We start from the raw sequence: 25,657 nt of genomic DNA on the forward strand, positions 1-25,657 counted from the left end.
GCTGGTAAATAACATTATAACTGATATTTTAATTACTTAAACAGCGGAGGTAGTTTTCAAGTAGTTTTATTTTGAAGGGTTGGTGAATTCTACGGAAGTGAAGATGTTTTGTTGCGGTGGGGGAAGCACAGGCCAGGGAGAATCACACACGCTTGAAAAATGGCGGAAACGTGCTCCGTGTTCATGCGACCTCCAGCAGCGGTTCAAAACGGTGCCTCCTAAGCCTTGTCCTGTTTTTGTGTGCATGCGTGAGTAAAAACCTTGCGTGCATCGCGCACTTTAGCGAGTTGCACATCTCGGCACTTTGTTAAAATAGGTAGGATCTGTTTATTCGGTTGACTCGTTTTACGTCTCCTTCCTGTTGAATATGCTACACTGAAAATTAAATAGAGGTGTTGAGTTCTTTGTGCTGCCATATTTAAAGATAATATTAGCAAAGCGTACAATCTCGCTCTCTCGCTCTCTTTTTTAAGTATTCACTTGTGCGTTTAACTTAATAACGGGTAACGAAGTAGCGTCGGATTATGTTGTGCTGCTTCTGTGCCTTGAGAAAAATAATAATCTGTTTTTTCAGTTGTCTAGGTGTGTCACTTAATGTGTAAGGCTGTGGGTTAAAAGAGGCATGCAAGATGGAAAACGGTATGTACCACAGAGGTATGCAATGTCTTTGTGAATAGATACTGACCTATGCTGATCTATACTGGTCTGTTGCCTGCCCCCTCAGATACAGTGGAGTGCTCCACCTCTGGCCACATCAAGCAAGTCATCAGTCAAGCAGTCACTGAAGAATCCCAAGTCGAGACTTTCCATTGTAGTCACTGTGTGCTGATCTTCGAATCCAAGGTGTACCTTTTTGAACACCTTAACAAGGTGCATGGCCTCAATACAGAAATTTATCTCAGAGAGGCTGGTTTATCCCCTGGGACTGACAAAGCCAACACAGAGAACAGCAGCAGCAGTTCAGGAGATAATTTTAAATGCCAGAGCTGTGATTTTAAAGCTTGTAGTTGGGATGGTTTAAGTGAACACGAGGAACTGTGTCACAAAACTTCAGAAAATCCTAACGTGTCAGGAGGTGTCATCATTTCAGAAAACCTCGACAGCACTTTAAGTGTCATTTCAGCAAACCAGAACAATGAAGCTGCAGGAACATTGGAAGATCCATCAGTTCTTTCAGATATTTCTACCTCAGAAGCAAACTGCACATTAAAGGACCTGAAAATTTTGCAGGAATCTCCTTCAAGCTCCTGTCTAAACAGTAGTGGTGTGTTTAAAGTCACAGCAAAGTCTGTGATAGATATCACCGGAAGTAAGTCGTACCCTTTTTTGCACACTGACTTGACTACTGATTTGAGTAAAACTCCGGAACAATTCAGAAATGAAACTGTTCCTGACAGTGCTGTTAAGAGATCCAGTGATAAAAGTTCAAAAGGTCATCCTGTCAAAAAAGCCAAGTTGGATAATGAAGAGATGCTCACAGAAAAAGAAAATGAAAATAGACAACAGTCATCCAGCAGCAACGAGTTTTCATTTGAAGTCAGCGAAGATGAAGACGAGGCAGACGCGGCAAAAGTGTATTCTTGTAAACATTGTGACTACAGTGACGTGGGCATCAGGCGAATTTCTGCCCATTATCAAAGTGACCACCCTTATATCAGATACAATTCTGTCTACATTCAGGACGCAAGTGATCACAGTGCCACCTTTCGTTGCTTGGAGTGTCCAGTTGAGTTTTTAAGCACAGCTGACCTCAAGAGGCACTACTTGGAAAATCATCCAGATGCCCCAGATGTATTTGCCATGAAATCATGTGGCCTCAGTTTGGTTTTCAAATGCTTTCTTTGTAAATTTACTACCAATCTATTGAAGTCTTTGAAAGAACATTACAAGGCAAAGCATGCAACATATGAAGTGGAGAATTCCTTATTGTTCTGCAGATATTCAATGTCTGAATGCCAAGAGGAATCGTCTCAGCTGAGTCTAGAAAAATCAGATGGAATTTCTCCTGAGCGTGCCCACACATCCCAAAATTCTTCTTCTAAAAGAGCAGACATGGCCTTGTATAAATGCCAGAAATGCATGTTTAGTCACAGGTCAGTTGTTGCTATGCATGTTCACTACCAAAAAAGCCACCCAGATGAAGTAATCACATTAGATAAAATCAAACAGTCAGCTTGTCCCACATCACATGCAGCATCAGAGATGACATCTGAGAAGTGTTCAGATTCTGTGATTGTAGTAGATCATTCAGAGACCACACCAGAAGCCTGTAAGAATCGTTCAGAATCTTCCCAAACCACGAAAGGGGAATCTTCGAAGTTTCCAACAAAATCCAGTAATGAAATTACTACTGGACTGGACATTTCCTCATCCAGTTTACCAAATGAAACATTTTACTGCCAGTTCTGCAGTTACACAAGTACCAAGGTTAAGAGTATCCTTGGTCATCACTATGCAAAACATTCTATGGATGCACCAATAGGTACTGATGATGTCCTAGGGTACAGTGCTGAGATGCAGAAACGTCAGAGTGAATCTAAGATGTCAAAAAGTCCTTCATCTTCCCAATTTAATACTAGTAAACAAGTGAAGATGTGTAGGGAAAAAGAAGATCTGTATAAGGAGGATTACACAGCAGATGCCTCAGAAACAGGAGAGAGACAGAACAAGTCCTACGCATGTCCAGAAAACTTGTTTTACTGCCACAAATGCAACTTCGGAAATCCATCTGTAAAAGGAGTAATTACCCATCAGGCCAAGGTTCATCGAAAGTGTAATTCCAGCACTAAGTGTGTTCTTGAATATACAGCTTTAATCCATGATGAAATCAGGAAAGCAAATGCAAAGGATTCCTCTTCTTCCCATCTACCTCTTCCTATAATAAATGAAGGTGAAGAAAAAGCATTTTTTTGCCACTTTTGTAACTACAGGAATAGTTCTTTGGATCAGGTAATGCACCATTACAGCAAAACACATCGTGGATTTAAGGCGAAGCCTTCAGAAGTCCTTCTGCATACATATAAGATCCACGATCAGGCACAGAAATCTCCTCTAACATCCACTCAAAATGAAGAAGCTGCTCAGGAAATCCTCAAGATGAAAATGAATAAGAAAAAAACAAAGAAGCATTCAAAATCTTTGGTCATTTCAGCAACACCCTCAGTGACAGCCCCACACACAAAGAGGTCCCTGAACTGTTACACATGCGCATACAAAACTGACGTGATATATGCTCTGAAGACGCATTTAAGGAAAATTCACAAAGTAAAGCGTACAGTCACAGATATTTTAAGATATTATTTTAGACAAGGATCATTAGAGCCCGGCTATTATTGTGAATTCTGTGTTTTCAGACATGAAAAAGCTGCAGAAGTTTATGAGCACTACCAGGAACGCCACCTAGGACGTGTCCCCTGCGTTGAGTATGTAAGTTCTTGGTTATATGCCGGTCCTGGAATGGTCCGTTGTAAAAAGAAGAAGCCTGATCTAGAGCAGAGTGGAGGCAATGGCACTGAAAACACATTGCTATCCCAAAGATCCGGACAAAATAAAGCTGGTTTGTCTTGCAAAAGATGCTCTTTTAAATCTAACTCTTTGTCAGATCTGGCACACCATTACCGAATGGTTCATCCTTTGAGTGCAAAACTTTCCAAGAAAACAAGCGCAAGCTGGCGGGTGGAAGACCAAAGTGACAGACCTGGCTCATTTGACTCCTACCAGTTTGGTAAATCACAGGATGAAGCAGAGGCGTCCTCCAAAGTGTTCAAGTGCCTTTACTGCTCTGCAAATTTTAATAGCAAACACAGTCTCCACATTCACTGTGGAATGAAACACCCGGAAGCTGTAATTGAAAAATTTGAACAAGAACAAGAACAAAAACCAAAACAGCAGCTCCAAAAATGTCTGCATAAGACATTTAAGTCTAGCATAACAGCAGAAAAAAGCCTCTTGATCTACAAGTGTCCAAAGTGTCCATATGTGAATGTTAGCTACCAAGGGACCCTCACTCACTGTCAAATGAAGCATCCAGCAATTGTAGTCCGGGCAGATGAACTTGAGACAGGCGAAGTCTTTGCATCAAACATGGTCAATTGTACTTTAGGAAGAAGTTCTAATGAAAGAGGGTACTTGTGTAAAAAATGTTCACAAATCCATGGATCACTGAGAAAACTCAATGCTCACTGTAAGATGGTTCATCATGACACAGAAGTGTATGAGCACACTGACACTGAAAGCCAGCCGGTTCACACATCTCGGTGCTCAGCACGGGAGGATGCCTCTGTGAAAAACAAAACTTCGAGAGGAGTAAAAATTGCGAAAAGTAGACAGGCTCCACAAACGGAAACTCCTGAGGCATCCCCATCAACTTTGCTGTCCGGCCTCCGCAGCAACAAACAGTTGTACAAGTGCCAGATGTGCACCTATAAAGGACTGTATCAATACCTCCAGTGCCACTACAAAAATACTCACAAATTGGATGCAGTCAGTATTTACAAACTTCTTGAGAAATATAATAAGCGTAAATGGAACTCTCCCAGTAACGTACTTAAATCAGGCAACAGCACAAAGGTTAAATGTTTGAAATGTCCAGAATTAACATTCAAGTCGTCACAGCTGCTCATTGACCACTATAGTACTTTTCACCGCTCAGAGTGGAAATTGGACTTTACTATGTTGTCACTAGGATCGACGAAAAAGAAAACCACAGGGGTTTACAAATGTGACCACTGCAACACACAATTAAATGGGATTAGAAAGGTGTGTTATCACATGGATCGCCACAGAGCAAGGATGCTAGAGATGGCCAAGGCTGCGCAGAGAAAGGAGTCGCTTATTAGCACAACACTAGAGCAAGAATCCAGCGAGGTAAGTTGACGCTGTAATTCCTGTCTACGCTCTTTGTCTTCTGATCTACTCGTGTTATTTGACCATTACTGTGATTTTTTTTTTTCCAGCCCTGCAGGCAAGATGAAATGACCACATTGGAAACTGTGAACGAGGTTAATTGTTGGAACGGGACACCAGTACAGAGCGCCGCTACATCAGAACTCTCTGATGTACAGCAGCCAGAACTAGAATCGAATGGAGACAAACACACGTGTAAACAGTGCGGCCGGATGTTTATGTCATTGAAAGGCTTGCATTCACATGAGCACAGCCACGCAGCCCTGGCAGCCATCAAGAAACTGGACAATAGCTCCACATCTGGATTAAAACACAAGTAAGAACTTTGGGCTTTTTTATTGTTAAAAACTAAACTAAAAAAAAAGCAATAATGGCTAAATTTAGGCTCATATATTAAAGCAGTCACACCATTTTGCCACGCTTTTTTTTTTTTTTTTTTTTTTTTTGTGGGCTCACTTAAAAAGTAACATAGCCAAATGGAAATTTTAGCAGTTGGTCTTGTTTAGTCTGAAAAAGTACAGTGCCTAAATGGGTATTGGAAAACCTTTGCAGAAAAGCTTCTTTATCTCAACATTTTCACTTCCTGGTTAAATAAAAAGTTAGATTCCCGCCTTCCTCAATTCCACCTCTATCCACTCCTGTATAACTTTAAACTTCACAAGAAGACCGTTTCCTCATAAATAGAACCAATGGCTTTCTGACAAGAGAACCAAAGTAGAGAAATTATACCTCCTTTACAGATTTTAGGAGTTACTTCATCTACTCTCTGTTTGACTAATGTATCTTTCGCAGGCTTGTTGAAATTGAATTTTGATTGCTTTATTCGTTAAAGCAAGTCCCAAACACCCCAAGCTGTATTTTTTGTGAGAGTTGAATGATTGTAAACCTTTTTTTTTTTTTTCTTTTTACCTCACCAGCATTAGCAAATATCTCATCCACAAATCTGGAACTCTGAGACCTTTTCTGTGTAGTTGCTGTACCTATCGGACAACAGTCTTTGGCCTCTGGAGGAGTCATTTTATGAAAAAGCATAATGGTAAGAACTCATTTGTAACATCACCAGTGGTATCTTATGAGCATTAAGTGTCAAATGCATTGCCTTTGATCTGCGAACATTGATTTCAAAATCACCAGAATTTTTAAAATTAGTCTTTTGTTGTAGATTATTAGCATAAGTTTTCTGTATGCTGGATTTGGTCAAGTTAATATGAGTTGTCACAGGTGCATTTTATATTAGAAGCTGACTTTAACTGTTCAGACTGGGATGGTTTTGGCTTAGTTTTAAAGACAGCCACAAATTTCACAAGAAGGGGTTTGAGAGATTTCGTGTGGCTTTATGTCTGCGTTTATGTCTTTCCTTTTTCATTTGGTTATTCTTTTGCTGAATGCTTAGATCTCATCATGTCTGCAGCTGAGACTGAAGACAAAGATGAGAGTGAAGAGAGGTTTGATAAGGAGTCCTCTAATTCATCAGAGAAAATGAACAGCTCGCCTGAAATTGATGAGGGACCTGAACTGATTAAAGGCAAGTCATCTCTCATGTTTTTTTTTTGTGTGTGTGTGTGTGTGTGTGTGTGTGTGTGTGTGTGTGTGTGTGTGTTTTTAAACTTGGTCTTGGTTTTCATAAAACAAACAGTTTTTGGTTTTGTAGCAGTACTAACAGACTGTGGGTCCTTGAAACTTTGACAGGATCTCTGTACTTGGAGCCCCCAGATGTGCGGCGCCAGTTAAACCACTACACCATGATGGCACAGAGCAGCATCAAATCTAAAGTGAACGTGCAACTTTCAAAATTACCTGAGAACAGCGTGCTTCACTGTGAGTTCTGCAATTTCAGCACTGGACACCTGTCTAGTATCCGGCGGCACTGCCTAAATTGGCATGGAAAGAAAATCCTCAGATGTAAAGACTGCAACTTTTTCACAGGTTTAAGGTAAGGTGCTGCAAGAGTTTGTAGTTTTGTGTGTACAAAAGATTTTTGGCTTTTTTTTTCTTTAATAAAATTTAGTGTGTTGCTAAAAATCTGCAAATTGTACTACTTAGCTTTAACTATTTAGCTTTTGTTTTCGAAAATGGAAAATGTACACAAATGATATTCTGGGATTGAAAACTTCGAAAATATTTTTATGTAAATATTAGGGCTGCTCAATTAATCTAATTTTAATCACGATTACGATCTGGGCTTTCAACGATCATTAAAAATGACTGAGCCGATTATTAGCCCCTCCCTCGTGCTTTACTCTCGCGCTGCTCCGTGTGGCAAATCGAGCGCACCTCTCTGCATTTCGAACACGTGTCACAACAATTAAGAGGACCCGAGGGAAGCTCCGAAAGCTAAGCAGAAGTTATTTGGAGAGGAGAGTGACTGCTGTTGGTTGAAAAGAGAGGTAAAAAAAACTTCAGTGGTGTGGAAACATTATGGGTTGGCGGAGTCAGACGTGGATCAAGTAGACATAGTGTGTAAACTTTGCTACAGTGTCGTAGCTGCACCACAGAGCAACACTGCAAAGTTCACTAAACATAGATGTTTACATTTTTCATTTATTTTTTATATTGCAAACATTTGCACTGTTATCAGTATTTGCACACTATTTTATATTATTTTTTGACAATCTTTAAAGTCATTATTCAATACATTGTTATTGTTAAATAAATATCGTCAAATAATCGAGATCTCAATTTCAGTGAAAATAATCGTGATTATAATTTTTGCCATAATCGAGCAGCCCTAGTAAATATTCGTTTTCACATTTGTTTTAAATGTTGCATTTATTCTCGCATTTGCATTTAGGATGAGTAATAATTGATACTTTTAATTCTGCATCATCACAGATGCGCAGGATCTGACTAGTTTCTATAGTCAGGTGACATAATGCATTCCTGGTTTGCCTCAAGGAGGAGACACAAATCCCTTTGGGGTGGCATCGGGAAGAGAACCTGGCATAAAAGTGTGCTAAATCAAATATGCCGCGCTATCTGCTGTTTGAACCCTTTTTGAAGAAGAAGCTTCTTTTATTCAGATTTAGACATTGTTGTCAATTATTTTAGATGTATGGAAATAACTTGGATGAGTTTTATGAGGTATTTGACCTGACAGACATCTTGAATTTGTCATTTTTACTCATTACTCAACACGAGTTGTCACCAAACACCGACAGATTTGCAATGTTATCACTGATTTCTCCTGTTGTCATTAGGAAAACTCTGGAAATGCACATGGAGACGGGTCACTCTACCTGCCAGTCAAAGCCTACTCATCAGAAGGACCTCTGCTGCCCTTTCTGTCTGTACCAAACTAAGAACAAGAACAACATGATTGATCACATTGTCTTGCATCGTGGTATGTTGGAGCATTTGCAGGATTTGTAGGAACGTGTTCTGCTTTCCGATACCTGACGCTGTCACATAAGCATTCCCTTTTTTCCTTTTTTTTTTTCTTTACAGAGGAACGTGTAGTGCCGATAGAGGTTTGTCACCCCAAACTGTCACGTTGCCATCAAGGCATCATCTTTGGGTCAAAAAAGGTATTCTCTTTAACTGATGGGCGGACGGTGCTTTTGTTCTACACACTGCTGTCATAACCATGAAGATTTAGAAAATCAAGAGAAAATGAAGTTGAATGAAGAATTAAGTTATTTAAGCCTATAAAAAATGTAAGCAGCAATTAGATGTCAGACGTCAACATGTCTGATATTTGAAGGGAGTAGCCAACGAAAGAGAGTGGGAGCATACATCCTAAAAATATGAATAGATATAAAAATGAACATAAAGAATTCATCAGAATGACATTTTTAAATGTCAACCATGCATCTTGTTTAGTAGCACTGCATCACTTTCACAAGCTACATATAGACAGTGGACTTACTTTTGCAAAAGAATGGTTTTATTCACATATCACATTCGCTACAGAGACATTGGCACTGGGCCATTTGATTCCTTTAGTCTGAATGTTTTTGTAGTCCAAAAACTTTGCCACAAATCTGTTTAATATTGATTAAGGTTGCACCTAATGGAGTGATGCAGTGCATATCCTACCCCAATTCCTTGGCTATTAAAAAGTGCTACATTTACAGGGATTAAACCATAAGTAATGTCAAAGATGGACATGGACAACTACTGTGACACCATCCGTTGGTTTCTGAAATTGTGTTTTGATGCCCCAAGATTAGCATTTTCACCACAACCATCTTAGTTTCAAAGTAGGGCTGGGCGATATGGCCTAAAATCCATATCACGGTATAATTTGAAGCATGTGCGGTAACGATATATATCAGGATATATTCTTTTCTTCTGTATAACATATTTTACACACTATAAGGCACACTTAAAATCCTTTAATTTTCTCAAAAATCGACAGTGTGCCTCATGTATGAATTCTGGTTGTGCTTACTGACCTCAAACCGATTTTGTGTTACACGGTGCGTAGAAATCAAAAAATGTTTTAGTACGACTTTGGAGAGCTATGAAAGCGCACCGCTTAATGGATTCAATTCAATTCAATTCAATTTTATTTATATAGCGCCAAATCACAACAAAAGTCGCCTCAAGGCGCTTCATAGATACAGAGAAAAACCCAACAATCATATGACCCCCTATGAGCAAGCACTTTGGCGACAGTGGGAAGGAAAAACTCCCTTTTAACAGGAAGAAACCTCCGGCAGAACCAGGCTCAGGGAGGGGCGGCCATCTGCTGCGACCGGTTGGGGTGAGAGAAGGAAGACAGGATAAAAGACATGCTGTGGAAGAGAGACAGAGGTTAATAACAGATATGATTCAATGCAGAGAGGTCTATTAATACATAGTGAGTGAGAAAGGTGACTGGAAAGGAAAAACTCAATGCATCTTGGGAATCCCCCGGCAGCCTACGTCTATTGCAGCATAACTAAGGGAGGATTCAGGGTCACCTGGTCCAGCCCTAACTATATGCTTTAGCAAAAAGGAAAGTTTTAAGCCTAATCTTAAAAGTAGAGATAGTTTCTGTCTCCCGAATCCAAACTGGAAGCTGGTTCCACAGAAGAGGGGCCTGAAAACTGAAGGCTCTGCCTCCCATTCTACTTTTAAATACTCTAGGAACAACAAGTAGGCCTGCAGAGCGAGAGCGAAGTGCTCTAATAGGGTGATATGGTACTACAAGGTCATTAAGATAAGATGGGGCCTGATTATTTAAGACCTTATATGTGAGGAGCAGGATTTTGAATTCAATTCTGGATTTAACAGGAAGCCAATGAAGGGAAGCCAAAACAGGAGAAATATGCTCTCTCCTTCTAGTCCCTGTCAGTACTCTTGCTGCAGCATTTTGGATTGGCTGAAGGCTTTTCAGTGAGTTTTTTGGACATCCTAATAATAATGAATTACAGTAGTCCAGCCTGGAAGTAATAAATGAAGAACTAGTTTTTCAGCGTCACTCTGAGACAGGATATTTCTAATTTTAGAGATGTTGCGCAAATGGAAGAAAGCAGTCTTACGTATTTGTTTAATATGTGCGTTGAAGGACATGTCCTGGTCAAAAATGACTCCAAGGTTCCTCACAGCGTTACTGGAGGCCAAGGTAATGCCATCCAGAGTATGAATCTGGTTAGATACCATATTTCTAAGATTTTCAGGGCCGAGTACAATAACCTCAGTTTTATCTGAATTAAGAAGCAGAAAGTTAGCGGCCATCCAGGTCTTTATGTCTTTAAGACATTCCTGCAGTTTAACTAATTGGTGTGTGTTATCTGGCTTCATGGACAGATAGGCAGCATCATTAGAAGACATAGCATACATTTTCACTGCTATGCAGATGACACCCAGCTCTAAGGGAAGCATGTATAATGTAAACAGAATTGGTCCTAGCACTGAACCCTGTGGAACTCCATAATTAACCTCAGTGTGTGAAGAGGACTCTCCATTTACATGCACAAATTGGAGTCTATTAGATAGATATGATACAAACCACTGCAGCACAGTACCTGTAATACCTACAGCATGTTCTAATCGCTCTAATAGGATATTATGGTCGACAGTATCGAACGCTGCACTGAGGTCTAGCAGGACAAGCACAGAGATGAGTCCACTGTCAGAGGCCATAAGAAGATCATTTGTAACCTTCACTAAAGCTGTTTCTGTGCTGTGATGAGCTCTGAAACCTGACTGAAACTCTTCAAATAAACCATTCCTCTGCAGATGATCTGTTAGCTGTTTGACAACTACTCTTTCAAGGATTTTTGATATGAAAGGAAGGTTGGAGATTGGCCTATAATTAGCTAAGACTGCTGGGTCTAGAGATGGCTTTTTGAGTAAAGGTTTAACCACAGCCAGCTTGAAGGCCTGTGGTACATAGCCGACCATTAGAGATAGGTTGATCATATTTAAGATCGAAGAATTAATCAATGGCAGGACTTCTTTGAGCAGTTTTGTAGGAATGGGGTCTAAAAGACACGTTGATGGTTTGGAGGAAGTAATTATTGAAGTTAACTCAGAAAGATCAATTGGAGAAAAAGAGTCTAACTTAACATCAATTGCCGGAGCATTACGGCTGCCGTAGTCAGGAGCCTTGCGGAGTAATCCAAAACTCCGTCCACTTCAGGTCCCAAAGTCAAACAAACACTGCAGCATCACTGAGAGTTACAAACTGTCTCAATTCTTTCATCTTTAATAAAATGATCAGCGTTTCTGCTCTACCAGGTGTAACAATTAAGTTTAACATCCAGGCATCCATGAAAACAGAATCTATTAAATTGAATGGAGTTAGAAGTTAGCAGGAAATTTGCTCGCTAGCTTCCACCTAAACATGATATAGCATGTTCTGACTGAGAGATTTCTGAAAAAATTAAAATGTACAGCTCTGCTATCACTTCCAACATAAATGAAGACAGAAAACTAAACGGCAGTGACATTTGTAAGGTTACTGAAGTTGGGCTAGCTGGTATATAATGATGTCCTACGTGATTGCTAGCGACACAGCTACGTTAGCATAACATTAGCACAGTGAAGCTGAAGGATGAACGCCAACTTTTTCCCACTCGATAAAAGTTAACGTGAGGGTTTCTAGTGGTTAGGGACAAATGCAATTGCATGGTAGGATGCTGTAAACGGACCAAACTTCAGTCAGGAGAACAACTGAGATAATCCATCCACAATACGAGGTTAGTCATTAATATACTGCAACAACATGGGAATATAGCAGCTGCGAGAGAATTCAACATTAATGAATCAATGGGACGGAAGTGGAGGAGTGGAGTTTTTGGCTATCCCCATATTCCAAAAGTGCTTTGTCTCTTTGCTATTACTGTCGCTCAGTAAAAATTGCAGATGATGTTGTTTTTAGCCGCTGCAATGCTTTCAACCAAAACAGGCGCAGCTTGATGACACCATCAACATACGCTATCGCGGTAGAGCGGTATAGTCAAAATCTCTACCGTTGGCCAAATTTATATCGTTTCTACCGTATACCGTTTATACCGCCCACTTCTATTTCAAAGAATAAGATGTGGTGAGAAGGAGAGGGGCTGACTGTGAAACTGCTATCTCTATGCAGTAAGCAGACAAAAGATAATCCAACATTTTTAAGCAATTTAAACATGATTTGCAAAATAGTTGTAGTAATGTTTTATTCAGTATGCTTCCAAAATCAGTGACTAAGCCCATAAACTCACAAGGAAAGTGTTTACTATGTCATGTCTGTCTTCCCATAAACTATAGGACTGGGAGTCTTATCTCAACCCCATAACTCCAAGTGTATTATATTGGATAAATGAGTTTTTGAGGCTTCTACATCATCAGTGCCCCACCCCAATATAATGTGTTGGAAAAGTGTATCATAATTTGGACCTTGATTCTGTCTATGCAGGTCATGAAGAATCATGAACTCGTGGGTCAGGGGAGCCTTGATCAGCTGGAGGCAAGCGTTGATAATGTGCCAGTAACAGAAGAAGAAGAGGAACATTTGTCTAACATGGACCAGCTAGATAAGGACAGAGAAGATGTAGAAATGGAGGACCTTTTTGCAGACTGTGATGAGGTTCCACAAGCTGAGAACCTGGAAGAAAACTATACCACAGAGAAAAGTGCACTCCAGATCAGGGAATGCCAGGAAACCAATGGAGAAAGTCCTGGCGAGACTTCCGAATCAGACATTCAACATGAAAATGCCAAACCAAACTCTACTGTCCAACAAGAGCTGCAAAAACAAGTGGAGATTGTGCTGCTAGAGACTGCAAGAGAACAGGAGACAGGAAATGTGGAACAAAGTGTAACAGAAGTGAAAATTACAGATACCCCATGTGAGGATTACGGCGATCCAGAGGAAGAGAGGCAGACAAATAAAAACCAAGCCCAACCTGAATTCACAGAATCTGGAGACAAACAACAAATGGAGACAGGAAATGTGGAACAAAGTGTAACAGAAGTGAAAATTACAGATACCCCATGTGAGGATTACGGCGATCCAGAGGAAGAGAGGCAGACAAATAAAAACCAAGCCCAACCTGAATTCACAGAATCTGGAGACAAACAACAAATGGAGACAGGAAATGTGGAACAAAGTGTAACAGAAGTGAAAATTACAGATACCCCATGTGAGGATTACGGCGATCCAGAGGAAGAGAGGCAGACAAATGAAAACCAAGCCCAACCTGAATTCACAGAATCTGGAGACAAACAACAAACGGAGACAGGAAATGATTTCAAAGTGGATGAAGAAACACCAGCTCAAAAGCAAGACGTTAAAGCACTTGAGCATAAAACACTGAACATTGAGGCAAAGGTAGAAGATGACATACTGCGTCATATCTTACAGTTGGCCAATGATGACAGCAAGATGCATAACAAGGCAGATGAGAGTAAAACGGTTAAGATGGAGAAGGGCACTGAGGCAAGTGATGCAAGTGATATCCCATTAGCTGAAGAGAGCAACTTCCCTTTGTTCCAGAATCCAAAGAGTCAAGTTGGTATAGAGGCAAATTCAGCCTTAACAAAGCTAAATATTGCACATGTAAATAACACGAGGACAGAGGAGAGTTTAAAAATTGAAAGACATATGTTAACCCTCCCGCCCACTTGTGCACGACTTAAGATGATCACCGGCGATATTTTAGGTGTCTCGTTTACAAAATTAAAGCAGGAAGAAGTGCACACTCAGCAAAGCAGTGAACAGGAACCTAAACCTTGCACAGAAATACCAGTACTTGAGAAAGAATGTCTGAAGAAGGAAGTGCACTCTCCTGAACGCTTCAAGGAGGAAGAAGAGAAAGGTCATTTCGAGCAGAAGCAGAACCAAGAATCTGAGATGCTCACAGAAGACGAGGAACGACACCAAGATCAGGCGCCTGGTGACCACGACGGGATGAAGTATCATGATTGTCTGCAAGAGCCTGAAGGTAAAAAGAAATTATGAGTGAATTGAAATATTTGTTTTTGTGCATTTTTGTAAGCAAAATGCAGAAGCAGTGTGGAAAAACTAAATCTTTGCGTCTATAGGATGTAAGAAGGTAAGTAACAGCCAGATGTTACAATCATCAGCAAGTATGGTGACCTCTATAAAAACAAATTGTCTGGCAGTTCATTGATCTGATTCACATGTGTGATAAAACAATGCACAAGGCGAAGATGCTCAGACAAACCAAAGAAATATATGTAGAAGAGCTACATCTGAGACTCTAAAGCAGGGGTGTCAAACTCAAATACACAGTGGGCCAAAATTCAAAACTGGAACAAAGTCGCGGGCTAACATTAATATTTATTGAAAAAAAAATCTTCCTCCAGATTTAAGAATGAATCTCTTCTTATGGACTCAAACAAGTTTTGCTGAAAAACTGAATATGGTACAAGCAAAGCTTAATACTAAACAATATATATATTAGCTGTATAATACCAGTAGGCCAGCTCTAATAATAATTTGGTATGGCTTCGCGGGCCAAATGTAATTAGGCTGCGGGCCAAATTTGGCCCGTGGGCCAGAGTTTGACACCTATGCTCTAAAGGCTTCAATAGCGATGTCTAGCGATACTGCAAAGCATCACGTTTGGAGAAAACCAAACAGGATAACAGCACAAGCTGTTCACCTCCACACTTGCCTTTGTTCTACTCGTGTGCTGTGTGGATCACAGCTGTATCCACACCTGGGCATTTGTTATGCAGATGTTGTGGCAAACCTTCTGGCACCTACTTATATAGTACAGGGAATACTACCTGCACGAACCAGTCAGCATCAGGTATTAATCTTGATTTCACTCTGCTGTTACAAATTACATAAACATATGGGACAGTTTTCATGCTATATCCTCCTAACCTTTCTTAAGTGAATATTCTCTAGGGTGTACAGATGTATGAATCAAGCCTGTTCAGAGTTAGGATGTTGTATAAAATATAAATAAAGCAGCATGCAGTGATTTGTATGGTATCTCTATGGTATTTATTTTAAAAACTTATTTAAAACCTCTCTCTTCTATAACAAGTTACAGAAAGTTGGCACCTTTAAAAAGAATGAGGACCTGTGACCAGAGCAGTACATTTTTGGATACTTTAATAAGGTGCAGTTCATGCTTAGCACATATTTCAAAATCGAAGGCATCACTAATGCGTAACAATATCTACTAGGTTTAGAACAACAGAGACAACGGCTTTTTCAAGAAAGATCATATTTACATAAGAAAGAACACATTTGAATCATGAAATTAGAAATATAACAATGTAGAACATAAAATCGTCATTTGAATTTAGTACCAAATCACAAAAGTGAGGTCTTTAAGTTGTAAGGCAATGACCCTACAGTATTAGAGAGAAAACCACAACAATCAGATGATACCCTATGGGCAAAGCACTTGGTGACGGTGGGAAGGTAACCCTCCCTTTTAACAGGAAGAAGCCTCCAGGGAGGGACAGACGTCTGCCACAACGGTTAGGAGATGAGGTGAAACTCCTGTTGAGGTGAAACTCAATTATATAAGCTATGTTCTGCTCTTTGATAGGATTAGAACACAGCACAGTCCCTTCAGTTTTCAAACGCGTACAGGGTTGTAAACATAGTGGCAAAAATGTTCCTAATCACACTTTTGTGAAATATGTCAAACTCAAAACGACCATGTGTTTTTCAATAAAACAATCTCTGTTGCTTGAGGCATTCAACCACATCATGTGGTTTTAGCAGCCTGTTGACTTTGTTTCGTTTCCAAGAATTGTTATGTTGTTGCCTAACCTGTCAGATGCAGTTTCCAAGAATCAACTTTGTGTGATCACAGCTCTAGAACAGCTAATGTACTAAAAAGACTCTGATATGAATGTCAGAGGCCATTTCTTCACCATTATAGATGAACTCTTAGCCTAAGTTAGACATAATGTTTTTACATCTAAAGTAAAAACATTATACGTATACAGATATCCTATTTAATCACAGCAGTATCTCTTTCACTTTCAGACTGTTCTTGGCAGTGTCCACTTTGATGCTGCTCACCCAGAGAATCACCTCTGTGTCTTTGGACCTTCAGGAGAAACGAGTCGTACTGACACCATCCAAAAGGCAGACTTGTGCCACGCTTCTCCCTCTAATCAACTACATCCTCAATTTTACCACAAAAGGCAGAACCTTTGGGTTCCTATGGACAATTCATTACTCTAATGGAGGGGATCAACCTCACCTCGCCACCCAGTCCACTAGGTGTAGTTTTCCTAAAGCTGATGCAAGTGTTAATGCTAGAGTGGGTTAGATTTTATCTTGTCTTTTTTCTGAAACATCTTATCCATGATTTCAACCCTGGCATCCTCTATGGCAGTGGTTCCCAAACTTTTTATGCTGGGCCCCCCTTTGTTTGTGTTTGCAATAATTAAGTGTAACAAAATCCCAGTTTCATCATATCAGTCATTCTCTTCTGCTTATCCTTGGGTATGTTGCGATTCCAGCTACCATCGGGATGCATGACGCTGCCTTGCCTGGGGTTAGCTTCTGTTTTCTGGGGATGAGGGTTGAGTGTGCTCCCTTACCTTCTCAAGGTAAGCTAGGTTAGCCTTCTTGTGTGAGCTTTTCAAGTGCACTTTAAGGTTTGTGGGATTTTTTTCCCTTTAGAAGTGTCCCTCATAATTTGTCTCTTTCCACTACAAGACACTTGCTTTATCCAAAACACAGTCATATTCAAAGTAATCCCAAATTGGAATCTGGCGCTTTCTCCTGACTTTTCCTGACATGATTCTGCGCGTGGACGGAGCAGCAACACAGACGACTCGACTAACGTACTGCCACCTGCTGGCATAATTAGACAGCAAGAAAAAAATCTGGAAACTAAACTTCATTTTCACCCTTGACTATTGTATGACACGCACACATCAATGAAAACTAAACACAGTTTTGCTATAAATGCAGTTAATTTTTATTAGTTTTGTGAACACTCATTACAGTTTTAGTTAGTTTTCCTTTTTTTTGTTTTTATTTTTATTTCCGTTAACGAAAATGTTTTTTCACTTCTAGTTTTCGTTAGTTTTCGTTAGCAATAATAACCTTGGTAGTAAGAAAATAAACTACTAACTCTTTTACACTACGTCCACACCTACACGGGTATTTTTGAAAACGCAGCTGTTTCGTCCACAAGTAAACGGCGTTTCGAATCACCGAAAACTGAGATTTTTTAAAACTCATTTTTTGTGTTTATGTGTGGACGAGGAATACAGAATTCGTCATGCAACGTTAAAGGTATGTGCCTTTATTCATGTCAGGCTGTGGGCAATGTTATTGTTTACATGAGGGGAATTGCAGAATGGCAGATATTCAGATTAACAGTATTTTGTCTCTATCTTCAGGTTTTACATGCTTACATATAAACACGCAGTTACTGTCCCTCCATTTAGAAAGGCAGAGGCGTCACGGTGTAATTATTTTACATGTAGTTGTTTTTTTCCTGTGTAATATTCAACATTGCTATCAATAAATTTTTCAAAAAAAAAAAAGCCTCTCTGTGCAAAATGGGTTTAAAAACATAAACAACTGTGGGATGCTGTTTGTCCGTGATTTAGGTGGGGGGAACAAATCGTGGCAGTATCAGCCTGGTGTTATTTGTATCCCACTGTAACTTTACTGTATAAAGAGCTAACATCTCCAAAATGTCAGGAGTAGTTAGTCATTACAAGAAGTGTTTGTGAATTAAAAATCAAGAATGTGGGATACTGTTTGTCCGTGATTTGGAGAGCCCAGCGCGTGCTCCCGACGAAGGGAAAACCAATTCTGCAGGGGAGACCTACCTTGGCACTCGTGCAGGTGAAACCAAAGGGAAGTTATGCTTCACTGTATTTTCTAGTCTTTGGCTTAGAATGAAGTTGGTTTGGAAACATAATCAGCTATGCTTCATCTCCTGCTTTGCGTTTGTGTGGGCGCCGTGCTAGTAGTGTCCAAGCTTTGTTTTTTTGTTTTTTCCCTTTTCATGCCGCGTCCCCCCCCCCCCCTAGGGGCGGGCCCCACACTTTGGGAAGGTCTGCTGTATGGCATCCTGTCGACCTGGTGTCTTGGACTGGTTTTAAGAATACAGTATTACTCTCACTTGGCTTTTGGGAAGATTCATCTGGGGACTATTTCTCCAAATGGAGCGGACTATCCGATGGGGACTTCTGGACCACTGAGGCATCGATATGCATGTCACAGTTTGCTCGTCGCTGGAACGCCACAACAGCTTCATGGCTGCGTAGACTAGTTTATGCAAGGCACAAACACTTCCCACTGCTCATGTGCTTTGGTTTTTCACTGTGGTGGCACGGTTTACACTTAGGACACTTTGTGGGGTTTTTCACTTGGGCAGCAACAGTGAAAGCAGACCATCATATTCACAGGAACCTTTTCCCAAATATTACACCGACACAGAGAAAAATCTACACTTTTGTAAACTGGATAAACACTCAAATGACTGTTACCTGCATTGTTATAGCGGTAGAATTTAGAAATTCGTCTGGTTTGAGACTTTTATCCAAAACATACATAGGTCTTTTTCCACTTGTTAATATAATCCTGCACTTTATCGTTTTAAACCTCAATTCACTAGAACAGTAGTCAAACAAAGCTATATTATTAAAGCAAAAAGAACGTTAACTTTGGCTTCAGGAACATAACATATAACTGGGCTTAGATTATAACACTATTTCTACGTTTCAGATGCAATTATAAAACACTAATTACACCCCTACCTCTTCTATATGAATTAAGAGGGTAAGTAGCAGCCACATGCTGTTAATCAAAAAACAAAAGCAAATGTGATCACCTCTATGAAAGCGGTTGTTTCAGCGGTTTCTGGGTCGGAGCATTCAGATGTAATATGGGCTACATCTCAGACTCTCATGGCAGTACAGTTTGACTGAACAGTTGTGGCTTGTTTGGCAGGAGAAAAATCTCTTCTTTCTAAAAAGAAAGCAGCAGTTTAGGTTTGCCAAGTTTCAACTGAATGACACAAAAGAAAAACAAAACAAACCCAGCATGGCCATAATGCACAGAACTACGTTTGGCAAAAACCAAAACACAGGATGCCAAGGACCTGGACACCTTACATTCACTGAGTCGACCTTCAACTCTTCTGTATACTGAAGTACTTTAGAGTCAAATGTGAGGCCATCTGTGTGACAGCTAAAGTTTTGCCAAAAGTGGGTTGTACAACAGGACAATGATCCCAAGCACACCTGCAAATCTACAACAGAATGGCTAAAAAAAGAAACACATCAAAGTGTTGCAATTGACCGGTTAAAGTCCAGTCCTCAACCTGATTGAATTGCTGTGGCGGGATCTTAAGAAACTTTTGCATAAACAAATGCCTGCAAATATTGAGCTGAAGCAACACTGTAAAGAAGAGTGGGCCGAAATTCCTCTACAACAATGTAAGGAACTGATAAACTCATAGAGAAAATGATTAAGTTATTGCAACTAAACATACTTTCTATATTGGAAGATGTACTTAGTTTTTCACTGGACTGGATGTAAATGAATTCTCTTTCAAATTTGTTTAAAAGTTTTAGAGTACTGAAACATCATGGGTGAGAGCAGTCTCATGTTGCAAAAGCACTAAAAAGAACCAGTAAAGTCTGCAGATCTACATGCCAACTCTCACCAAAGTCCTATAATTAATAACTGGAAGTGGTTTCTGACACATAAGCACAGGTAAAGTGGGTAAATGCTGCCTGGCCAGAATAAAAACAAAGAGCACCAATGTCAACCAGTGACTTATGAAGGATGTCGCGCAAAGACACAGATATTTTTGTGTTTTATGGACCAAAACAAAGTAATGAGGCCACTGGCATACAGTACATTCATCAGGTAGGAAGAATCATACTGCTCCCTGGTGGTCAAACTTATTGCAGCAATTTCAATTTAGATTTACTGGCATTTTTGAAAATACACAAGTTGTTAAAAGAGTGCTTCTCATAAAAAACAAAACACAAATGTAATAAAACATCGTCTCTAATTATATGAAGGCTTGTTCATTTCTTCAGAGTCTGTCTTTATTCTTTCCACAAATTCCCGGCAACAATACCTAAAAACAACAACAGTCCAAGGTTTCTGTTTGAAACAAACTTTTTCCAGCAGTCTTCTGGTTTGTTGATGTATAATGTGTAAATCTACGAGAGAAGAAAATAAATATACTTCAATGGAAAACCTAATCTTAAAACACATGTTCGATTAGAATTTAATCTGTGCATGTTTCTCATTTAAATGTTGTATTAAAGTCGACCATGATCCTCACCTGGTTTGTCAGGTGCATTGCTACACCGGTGAGTACAGCATAGTAAGGGAGAGTCTGTTCAGCATTGACCCCAGCTAATACCAGTCCAGACATCATGGCCACAACGAAGCCACTCAGCCAGGGTTTGGTTTGCTCCTGGAACCTCAGTGCAGTAGATTTGACTCCTACTTTGATGTCATCCTCCTTATCCTATTTATGAAAGACAAAACAACGCGAGGTCATAGTCAATCAAGGTCCCTACTTTAACACGGGACACATTAATCTCATGTTCACCTCAAAGAAAAACATCAGTAAACACAGTAAACTGCAATCCCTTAAACTGCATTTCTTAAATATAAAGGAACAGCTATCATGTACTCACAGTTTAAACTGTTTTTAAATTAGTTTCAGTTTCTCGGTTCCTTTCTTCTTAAATTTACAGGTTCTCAACAGTCACTTTATTAAGTATACCAGTTCACCTGGGCAAAAATCCCTTATTGATGTCTGAGGTTAGAGGAGAATGGACAGAAAGGAAGCTGATAGGAAGGCAAGGTTAACTCAAATAACCACTCAGAAGAACATCTGCTAAAAAGCATCTCCCAACGCACAACACGATGGGCTACAGCAGCAGAAAAGCACATTGGGGGCTCCTGTCAGGAAATTGAAGCTATAATTTGCAAGCTAAATTGGACAACAGATGACTGGAAAAACTGCTTTCCTGGTCTGGTGCTGATGATTTTGGTCATGATTTCTGCTGCAACATTTAAACGGCAGTGTCAGAATTTGGCATTTAAAAAAAGCATGTTGCCAGGTATCATTGGTTCAGGGTAGTGTTGGTGTATGAGAGCGTTCTTTTAAATTTACTGCACTCAGCCTTTGGTTTAAGGAAAGAATTGTGTTTAATAGGAACGAAGTGGTGCGATCTCTCAGGCCCACTACTTTACCTGATGTGCGTATATTGTGTCATATACCAGCGTCCACATCACTCCTGAGAAGTATAGCGGGAGACACACGGACCAATCACAAGAGCCTTTAATAGCGGACCAGCCGAGCAGAGCGCCCCAGTTGAAAGTGAGTCCTAAAGTGAGAGAAGAGAACAAGAGAACAGCTATAGTTCTGGTAATCTGTAAAATATTAACTCTAGACAAAGAACACTACAAGATAACTTTACACAGCACATACCCAACACAAACTGTGGCCAGTAAGTGAACCTCTTCATCAGCGGGTAGGTGATAACAAGAGATAAAGAAGCAGCACCCAGAGCTATACTGTGAGAGCATTTTGAACAATGTGAGGGAAAGACTGCAAAATAACTGGATAAATAATCACTTTTAGTTACACTATGAAAATTAACACACTGTAGTAATATTGTGATCCAGTTCAACTGCTGCACTGATTTTTTTTTCTCATGACTCGGAGGATTTAATCTAACCTATACACCTGTTCCTCTTCTTCTATTTATATTTTCCTAATAAAATGTCATTAATGTTCATACATAAAATTGATTCTGAGTACCTGTAATAGTTGAGACACAAAAGAACCCCAAGTGCAAGCGAGAGCTGCCCTCCCAGGAAGACCAGCGCCTGCATTCGAGAAATCTCTCCTGATGCGATTGGTCGAGAGGCTGTGCGGGACACCTGCGCAAAAACACGAACACTTTCAATTTATCAGAGCTGAAAAATAAACACTTTGAGCAGGGGAGTGACAGTGACACAGGTAAGTCTAACGTCTGCTTGGCAATGGAAGTTTAATTTACTTTATTGAAAAAACATGTCCTGTTCTTTGTTTGGAGTCAGCTGTAAGAAAATCTCATTTACTTGTTTGTCAAAGTCTTTGTCCCACATGTCATTGATGGTGCAGCCGGCCCCTCTCATGAGAAGAGCACCTGTACCAAACAGTGTGAGCATGCCCAGATCTGGGAAGCATCCAGGGTTAGCAGCCAGAGCAATGCTCCATGTGCAGGGGAGGTACAGCAGCCATGTCCCTACGATTAAAAGGCAATGAATTTCAAGGGAATTAAACAAGGAAGTAAGATAAGAACAGAAACAAAGCCCACAAAGAGATGAATGCGCAGCCAATAGCTACATTAATCTGGTAGTATTTTAACTGTGGTTTGGTTTTAGATGCATCTGTGCAGTGACACTGAAAAAATGCAGGGGCAAGATATTTTAGACTCATTGTCTTACACAGTAATTACATAAGAGTTTTACAGTTTGGTAGGATTATTTCAAAGAACAATTTTAACCATTATTATCTACATCATGAGTTAGAGCTACATGCTTACAAAGATGCTTCCCTGTTAGTGCCAGTTAATAGCTCTACAAGGTCAAAGATGATGTGCTTATTTTAGCCATTTGTTTTCTGAAGACTGTATTAATGTTATATAGCTTCTTGTTTTGTTCTGTTTTGTTAACATGGTGAAAATGCTGCTAAAAAATTGTTCTGGGCTTAAAGAGTGCATGTTTGGAATAAAGTCAAAATTCTGCAATATTCTAGATATCAATATTTTTCTTTTAAACTGACACAGATAAAAGTCATTGCATAGCAGAAAATGAATGTGTAGACATGGTCATAATGACCTGCTGAAGTTAAACCTGAGTACATGAGCTTGCTTTGTCACAGTAGGAAGGAAAAACTCCCTTTTAACAGGGAGGGACGGCTATCTGTCGCGACTGGTTGGGGTGAGCGAATGAAGACACGACAACCCAACAATGTGATGTTCATATAAGTACAAACCTATAGGTTTGTCCAGCCTCATCAGCCGGAGGTACGGTTGGACGTGTACTGGTGCTGAATTTACTATAGTAGCAGCTGATAAACTGAACCGTCTTCTCCCGTTTTGCTGTGTTTCAAGAAGTCTTATTGATGACCAGATTGCAGATTGGTTCTTAGGCTTTCTCTTCCACACACGGGGGTCTGAGGGGGGCCCATCTCCAGCCTGTATCCCTTCCTTCTGGATGAAGCAGGTAGAAAGACATCGATAACAAGCTCCATGGTGGATCCTTTTCAGAGTGCTCAAAGCTAGCTTGGCTGGGAACATGGTGTCTCTCTGCACTAATAAAGATCACCCCTGCACACACAGAAGCAGAAAGACACATGCAAACGAGGGTTAAACAAATACATTTGGTACAACAGAAACAGAGATGTGTGAAACTTTGGCTGAAACAACCTGACTGTTTTAGCTGTTTAGGTAAGACACTGCACACACCTACATGAGACAAGCTGGTGTTACAGTAACAAGGCTAAGCTATCACTGAAAATATAATGAATGCTACCAACACGCTTGCTAACTCTAGTGTGATATAACGCCAAAGCAAGCTTACAATGAAGGTTACAATAGAGAATATACCGATTTTAAAAAGACCAAACACTGGACAGATGACAACCAGATCAATACTTCCCTGCTGGGTCGTCATTGGTCGTCTCTTCTTTGAGGCTGACAGACAAGTTGGAGGACCAGCGCCTCCAACTGGTGTGGAGTGTGCATCACAATTTCCTTACTGGTTAAATAAAAACCAGGTCGTATCTCACACTAACTAGTTTTTATTTTTATTATGGCAGCTCCATTTCAGCAATCTTTATCCAGTATGTCCACTTTGCCTCCTCTGCACATGTACAAACAATCAGTAAGTTGGTTTTATTAGTTTTTGTGGTTTCTTTTGCAATCCTCAATGGGAAATAGCTACAGAGGTCACTTTCTGTCAACCATATGTATGCAATAATATAAATAATTTTCAGCTTAATGGAAGCTTTTATATGCCAATAGTTTTTTTAATAGCAGTGTTTTGTTAGTTTATCTAACACTGCTTCACCTAAGGCGTTCTTAACAATTGCCTGTTTCTTTCTTTTTTTTCACTTTTTAAGGAAAAAGCACCCATGCTTTTTTGGTTAAAACCATATGTTGGAAAACCTCTTTGAACAAGCCCTGTAAGTCTACTTCACTTATTTTGTTCTTGTTAACATACAAAACAACCATGGAGTAGTAGTCAGTGTAAACTGATCGGATCCTAGAAATGTATTTCTGTTCATCTGGACCCAGCGTTTAGTAGAAACATTTTATCACTTATCTATGTGACTTCTTCAGTTTCAGCCGACTGCAGGCTTCACCAACTTTACAAACAATACGGCTGCATAACGACTAAAATAACACCAATAAGCCAGAAGCTTAGTTTCAATAAAAAAAAATTTCAAAGTGAGTAATAAGATAAATAAGTCCTAAACAGATTCTTAAATTTACTTGTCAAGACAGGGTAGGGCTGTGGAATATGCAACATTATTGCATATGCAAAAAACATGTGACAAGTGTAAGCAGCATTACAACTGAAACCTCACTGCTCTTGCTGAACAGTGCTGCACAGGGCCCTGTTCCAAAGGGCTTCGGAGTTGACGTAAAGCGGCGATGTATGTCGGCAACCTTCCGATTACAAGGCGAACTCCCAACTCTTGAGCCACGATCGCCCCAAAGACTACAATGAGAATAGAAACAGAGCAGTGTGGCTAGTTAAGTGGTGCAGTTGATAATGAAAAACATGCTTTCATTTTGTACTTTTTGGTATGAGTACTATTCATTGTGAGATGAGGAATGGCTGCATTCACCGCATTATAAGATCGTGAAAGATAAACTCTTAAGCCCCTTCTCGTTTGAGAGATGGTCGTTCCTTTTTTACACAAACGGCCTCCTGCTTAAAGCAGGATATCTGCCTCGAAAGGATTTGCGCATCATGAACATATAAAGAGTGAATTTGAAACATATTGAGCAAAAAATGCTGTGAAGACGTGATATATGACACAAATCTAGATCCTTTAATTTTCCCCTAGAATGTTTTAGCTTTCATCTTGTTGTAAAAGCCAGACCCTCTGCAAAAGTCTGCAACATCAGTATAAAATTTCTCTGGGATATTGGTGATATTGGTAAAACAAAGCTTTTATTGCTTTCTTTGTGACCTGTGCAGCTCAGCAAGCATCGTCACTGCAAGCACGTGGCCAACTGCCTGCGGTAGAAACCGAGCCTGAAAAAAGGGTTTCTGTTATAAGTTTTTAATAACAATAGCGCCCATTTATTTAAATATGCGGTGCTATATAACACTTAC

General features: G+C 39.9%; 2 protein-coding genes and 1 pseudogene across 4 annotated transcripts; 2 read left to right on the forward strand and 1 right to left on the reverse strand.

Annotated features, from left to right (window-relative positions):
* Positions 1 to 108: 108 nt before the first annotated feature.
* LOC146376510 (zinc finger protein 462-like) lies at positions 109 to 16,431 on the forward strand. 3 transcript variants are annotated; one of them, XM_084945689.1, is made up of 11 exons: positions 109 to 248; positions 575 to 639; positions 725 to 4,866; positions 4,956 to 5,221; positions 5,823 to 5,941; positions 6,299 to 6,430; positions 6,595 to 6,838; positions 8,103 to 8,245; positions 8,350 to 8,429; positions 12,737 to 14,264; positions 16,301 to 16,431. In XM_084945689.1, the coding sequence occupies exons 2-11, from the start codon at positions 630 to 632 to the stop codon at positions 16,324 to 16,326; spliced, it is 6,690 nt and encodes a 2,229-aa protein (XP_084801815.1). In that variant the 5' UTR covers positions 109 to 248; positions 575 to 629; the 3' UTR covers positions 16,327 to 16,431. The 3 variants fall into 3 exon arrangements, with proteins under 3 accessions (XP_084801815.1, XP_084801817.1, XP_084801818.1); XM_084945691.1 differs by having other exon boundaries at positions 109 to 211; XM_084945692.1 differs by having other exon boundaries at positions 118 to 211; positions 583 to 639.
* A 1,859-nt stretch (positions 16,432 to 18,290) lies between these two features.
* Positions 18,291 to 20,430, forward strand: LOC146376511 (membrane-bound ghrelin O-acyltransferase mboat4 pseudogene; annotated as a pseudogene).
* On the reverse strand, positions 20,098 to 24,037 carry coq2 (coenzyme Q2 4-hydroxybenzoate polyprenyltransferase). The gene is made up of 7 exons (XM_084945693.1): positions 23,304 to 24,037; positions 22,385 to 22,551; positions 22,083 to 22,204; positions 21,750 to 21,835; positions 21,512 to 21,645; positions 20,589 to 20,777; positions 20,098 to 20,463 (listed from the first exon to the last, which is right to left on the reverse strand). The coding sequence occupies exons 1-7, from the start codon at positions 23,605 to 23,607 to the stop codon at positions 20,347 to 20,349; spliced, it is 1,119 nt and encodes a 372-aa protein (XP_084801819.1). The 5' UTR covers positions 23,608 to 24,037; the 3' UTR covers positions 20,098 to 20,346.
* Positions 24,038 to 25,657: the final 1,620 nt, after the last annotated feature.

The sequence above is a fragment of the Perissodus microlepis genome, chromosome 12, assembly GCF_051167445.1.
Source record: "Perissodus microlepis isolate ML-2025 ecotype Zambia chromosome 12, ASM5116744v1, whole genome shotgun sequence".
In the NCBI taxonomy this organism is placed as follows: Eukaryota; Metazoa; Chordata; class Actinopteri; order Cichliformes; family Cichlidae; genus Perissodus; species Perissodus microlepis.

Bases quoted from the DNA above. Each gene is read 5' to 3' on its own strand.
- LOC146376510 (XM_084945689.1), top strand. The intron at 8,246-8,349 runs GTATGTTGGAGC...TTTTCTTTACAG, and splicing joins TCACATTGTCTTGCATCGTG to AGGAACGTGTAGTGCCGATA. The intron at 8,430-12,736 runs GTATTCTCTTTA...CTGTCTATGCAG, and splicing joins TCATCTTTGGGTCAAAAAAG to GTCATGAAGAATCATGAACT.
- coq2 (XM_084945693.1), bottom strand. From the start codon at position 23,607: ATGTTCCCAGCCAAGCTAGCTTTGAGCACTCTGAAAAGGATCCACCAT. The intron at 20,778-21,511 runs GTAAAGTAGTGG...TTTCATAAATAG, and splicing joins ACACAATATACGCACATCAG to GATAAGGAGGATGACATCAA. The intron at 20,464-20,588 runs GTGAGGATCATG...CTTCTCTCGTAG, and splicing joins CAATGCACCTGACAAACCAG to ATTTACACATTATACATCAA.